General features: G+C 64.1%; 1 protein-coding gene across 1 annotated transcript; it reads right to left on the bottom strand.

Moving 5' to 3' along the window:
• Nucleotides 1-1,480: 1,480 nt before the first annotated feature.
• MNEG_14584 (hypothetical protein) lies at nt 1,481-4,130 on the bottom strand (the record flags this gene model as incomplete). The annotated part of the gene is made up of 7 exons (XM_014036944.1): nt 1,481-1,582; nt 1,854-1,923; nt 2,238-2,336; nt 2,580-2,757; nt 2,962-3,096; nt 3,378-3,792; nt 4,089-4,130. The coding sequence occupies 7 exons, from the start codon at nt 4,128-4,130 to the stop codon at nt 1,481-1,483; spliced, it is 1,041 nt and encodes a 346-aa protein (XP_013892398.1).
• Between the last annotated feature and the right edge of the window lie 111 nt (nt 4,131-4,241).

The raw sequence follows: 4,241 nt of genomic DNA, 5'->3' as shown, positions 1-4,241 counted from the left end.
GGTGCGGGGAGCCTGGTGTGTGGGGAGGTGCAAAGGGTGCAGTATGGGTGGGGTGCAGGATTGCAGCTGCGCGGGTCGGGGATCAGAGGTAGATTGAGATGAGATCAGGAGGGTTGTCAAGATGTGTGTATTCGGGGGTTGGGCGAGACAGACAGAAGACAAGCATATGCCGCCGCTCTTTGTGTGGTGGGCATACGAGGGTCGGGTGCCATTGCAGGCTGGGTCGAGTGTGGGGTGACCCGTCGAGCCAATGGCAGCGGGTGTTGGGGCTGAAGGCTCTGGCTCGGGCCGGGCGGATTGCGCCCGCATGCGCAGTGCATCACCATGGGCCCTGAGAACGGGCTGTCCAGTGCCACGGACAGATCTGCGGCGTGACCGGCCGCAGCGCTGCGGTGCCGCGTGCTCTCACCGGCGGAGGGACCTTCTCGATGCAACCCTGCTGTGCGAATGCGCGCTCCTGGGCAGCCACCAGGGTCGCACACGCGAGCACCGCGAGCGCGAGGCCGTTCCTCAGAATGATGGCGTTCTTCATGTTGTCGGGAGGCGGCACAGCCTGAGTGTTTGCATTCAATGATTTTCAAGCGTTTTGGTGTATACCTATGGCTGCGATCGGAGCAGAATAACCAGCTGCTGTCGACAGTTGGCCTCCTGACTGCCACCTCTGCGTGCACCCCGTCCACCTCTTTGATTGGGCGCGAAAGATTTCAGAGTTGAATTTAGACAAATTCGCTAGCTAAGTCACCCGTAATGACATGCGAGTACGGTAGTGACACTGCATTTTTGCTTGGGGGCTGCCAACTGAAATCCCGTGCGCAACGGACCGCTGTCCCTCCAATGCAGCAACTGTTTGGCACATGATTATGACAACATCTGCAAGAGGGCAGGCAGCCCTCCTCAAAGATGGCGGATAAGGCGGCCGCGCCGTTGGGCGTAGTGGGCAGTTCGCATGGTGGAGATGCCAGGCACTGGCCTACTCATCCCAAACCGTGGTATCTGTCATCACATTGGCACGCTTTGAGTACTCTGCGGCTCGCCGCACACTTGCCACTGCACACCTCCGGTGACGGCTGAGTGCAACTCCAGAGGTGGTTGAGGTGGGCTTACATTCACTCAGTACCGCTCAAAAGCATGCAATATCCTGGCTGCAGAGTGTCGTGGCAGTTGCCATGCAATTTGCGGCTGCGGCCTCGCACCCGGCCTGGCGGCTCTACCCCACTTGCTTCAGAGCCGCAGGCGGTCAGATTGAATTGAGGCAAGCCTTGCTAGCCGCAGCCCAGCCTTGCGCACCGGCGCGAAGGCCCCCTGCACGCGCGGCCGGGAAAGGGCAGGGGCGCGAGCCCGCCGCCCACCGCAAAGGCTGGTGCCCACGTAGCAGGCCGCGCTTTCGAGCAGTCAGATATGATGGGTTTTTCGACATTTGATGGGGCGCTTGATAGCAAGTAATCGTGGCGTACTTTGATGTCATGTTCCTGTGATTGCATCACAGCACCCTGTATGCGAGGGCTGTGAGGTATTGGCCCTCGGGGTAGGCCGGGTTGAGGGGGTGGTCGGGTGCCGCGCCAGACTTGCGCAGCAGCGTCACCTGGTGGGAGGGGCGGAGGGTGCATGTGTGTGTGTGTGTGTGTGTGTGTGTGTGTGTGTGTGTGTGTGTGTGTGTGTGTGTGTGTGTGTGTGTGTATGTGTATGTTTGTTGGTGTGTGTGCATCGGAGTGTGAGCGCGTGTTTTTGTGTGTCGAGTGTATTTTGAACGTGTTGGCCAATGAACGCAACCAACGCGGCTGCTGCGGCTGGTGTTCTGGCGGCGGCGCTGGCGAGGGGCGGGTGGTTGGCACGCCCGGGCTGCGCCCGCGCACCTGGCGCTCCGCCTCCCTGGCAGCTTCCTCCACAATTGCGGGCAGGCCGCCGCTCTGAGTCATGGCCCCGCTGCGCACGTTGGCCACACACAGAGTGGGGAGGGGGCGGGGGGCGATGGTCGGCGGTTGGTGGCATCGTGACGCGTGCGTTAGGGTACATGCCAAGGCGCCGGCGCGAGCATCATCCTGAAACACACACCCCCAAAAAAACCAACAAAGAAATCCTCAAAAGTATCCAATGGGCCGCAGCTGCTCTGGCAAGCGTAAACGGGGAGAGGGGGGTATCGTGCGGGGTCGGCCCCAGCCGATGTGGACCAAAACCATTGCGCGTCAAAACTCCTGTGCCCCAAAACCATTGCGCCCCGGAAATCTTGTGCCCCGCACCTGCAGCTGCAGGTCATGAGGACGCCCCCCGGCTTGACCAGCGCCAGCGCCAGGGCGTTGAGCTTCCGGTACTTATTGGAGGCCGGCCGCAGTGACGCCCTGGCAGGGGTGTGTGTGTGTGTGTGTCGCAGGGTTGACGGATGTTATGACGGCGGTTGATGATGTTCGTGGCGGTTGGAGCGGTTGCTGATGAGGACGGGCCCTAGCGTCTGCTCTGATGCGAATCGATGGTTCACGGATGTAGTGGGGGCCACGGCCGCAGGGTATTGCTGTTGGTGAGCCGCATGATCTGCGAGCACAAGATCCGGATCGCAACCAGATCAACAGGTCATCAGATTGCACCTGTTGGGCGCCAGCTTCGGGGGGTCGAGCACCACCACGTCCCACGCGTCCCCGCGCTCCACCGCCGCCCGCATGAACGCGCTGACGTCATCTTTGAAGAACTCCACGCGCCCCTCCAGCCCATTGGCGCGCGCGTTGGCGGCCGCCAGCGCGACGGCGGGGCCGGACGAGTCGACACCTGCGGGGCGCGCGCGTGCGGGGTGCGGCGGGGCCGTGGCCGTGGGACGCGGTGAATGTACACAACATCAAAAGTGATCAAAACAGGGTATTTGGCCGGCCGCTGTCAATGCTGCGTGCGACGCGCGTTTTTTTAGTGCGAGCTGCAAGGAACACAGGGCCCAGTGCGGTGTAGGGACCGGAAGGTTCGCCGGTGGACGCGCACCGATCGCCGAGGCGGCGCCGGCCGCGGCGGCGGTGAGCGCGAAGCCGCCCGAGTAGCAGCACAGGTCGAGCACCGAGCGGCCGGCGGAGATGGAGGCGATGAATCTGCGGTTGTCGCGCTGGTCAGCGTAGAAGCCTGCGGATTCCGGCCGGCGGTTGGCGAGCAGGAATGCGGCAGGGCAAGAGGGGTTAGTGAGGGCGGGCGGCGGGTGGGGCGGCGGCGCAGCATTTGCGGCAGACGGGCTGCAGCGACGATTAAGTGGCCAAGGGGAGGCTGCTGCAGCCCTCCCCGCCGCCTCCCGCCCGCACTGGTGCGAATCGAACCCCATGTATCGCCCCCATGCCCGCCTCCCCCTCCCGCACACGCCTCTGTACCCCCAGCCAACGGATTAGTCAAATGACATCAAGCCCCCTCACCCGTCTTCTGCCCCTTCTCAGGCGCCGCCAAGAACACCACTCCGTCCTCCAGCACAGGCACCGCCCCCTCAGCTGTCGCGTCCACAGGGTCTGCCCCCTCGCCTTCCGACGCCACCTCAGCAACCTCATCCTCCCCCACGATCTCCTCGCCGCTGCTGACCGCCCGGCTGCCGTCAGGGCCGCCCTCCCCTTCTGAAGTGTCCTCGGACGCGGCGCGCGCCGCCGCCGCGAGCCGCTGCCGGCGCTGCAGCTGCTGCTGCAGCTGAGCTGGCGGCGGCGGCGGCTCCTCGACTTCCACGCCCTCCTCCCTGAGGATGGAGACGGCCTGGCGCCACACGACGCGAGAGCAGCCTGAGTGGCGCTGGATGGCGGCGATCACCGCCGGCTTGAAGCGCTCCGACCAGGCCGCACAGGACTGCGCGTTCACAACAGCAGCGGGTTGGGAGTTGCAGAATGTGGAAGAGCCGTGGGTGGTGCGGGTGGGGGAGGGGCCAAAGGGGAAGAGGGTGCGCCTGGCCCCTTGCGTGAATGTGGAATTGTTGGTTGCTGGGCTTGGGAGCGAATGAATGGGAGGAGACGGGAAGGAAATGCCGTGCATGCGGACGGTGACGCACGCCAAAGCGCTATGTTCGCTTTGAGCTCGCCGCCGGCCACGGCTGCGCAACGGCCCGTGATCGCCGCTGCGACGCCGGCCGCGATATTCCAGCGAACCCCAAACGTGGCCTCCCCTGGTGCGCCCAGCAAATCCTTCATGCGCCCGGCTTGACCCCCACACACCCTATGCACCCCGTAACACCCAAACCCCCCCCCACCTGCCCCAGTGCCTCCTCCAACCCGCACCCACCCCATCCCCCAAACACATCA

Source organism: Monoraphidium neglectum (assembly GCF_000611645.1).
Source record: "Monoraphidium neglectum strain SAG 48.87 unplaced genomic scaffold scaffold04601, whole genome shotgun sequence".
Classification (NCBI taxonomy): Eukaryota; Viridiplantae; Chlorophyta; class Chlorophyceae; order Sphaeropleales; family Selenastraceae; genus Monoraphidium; species Monoraphidium neglectum.
This window is presented reverse-complemented; position numbering and strand designations above follow the sequence as displayed.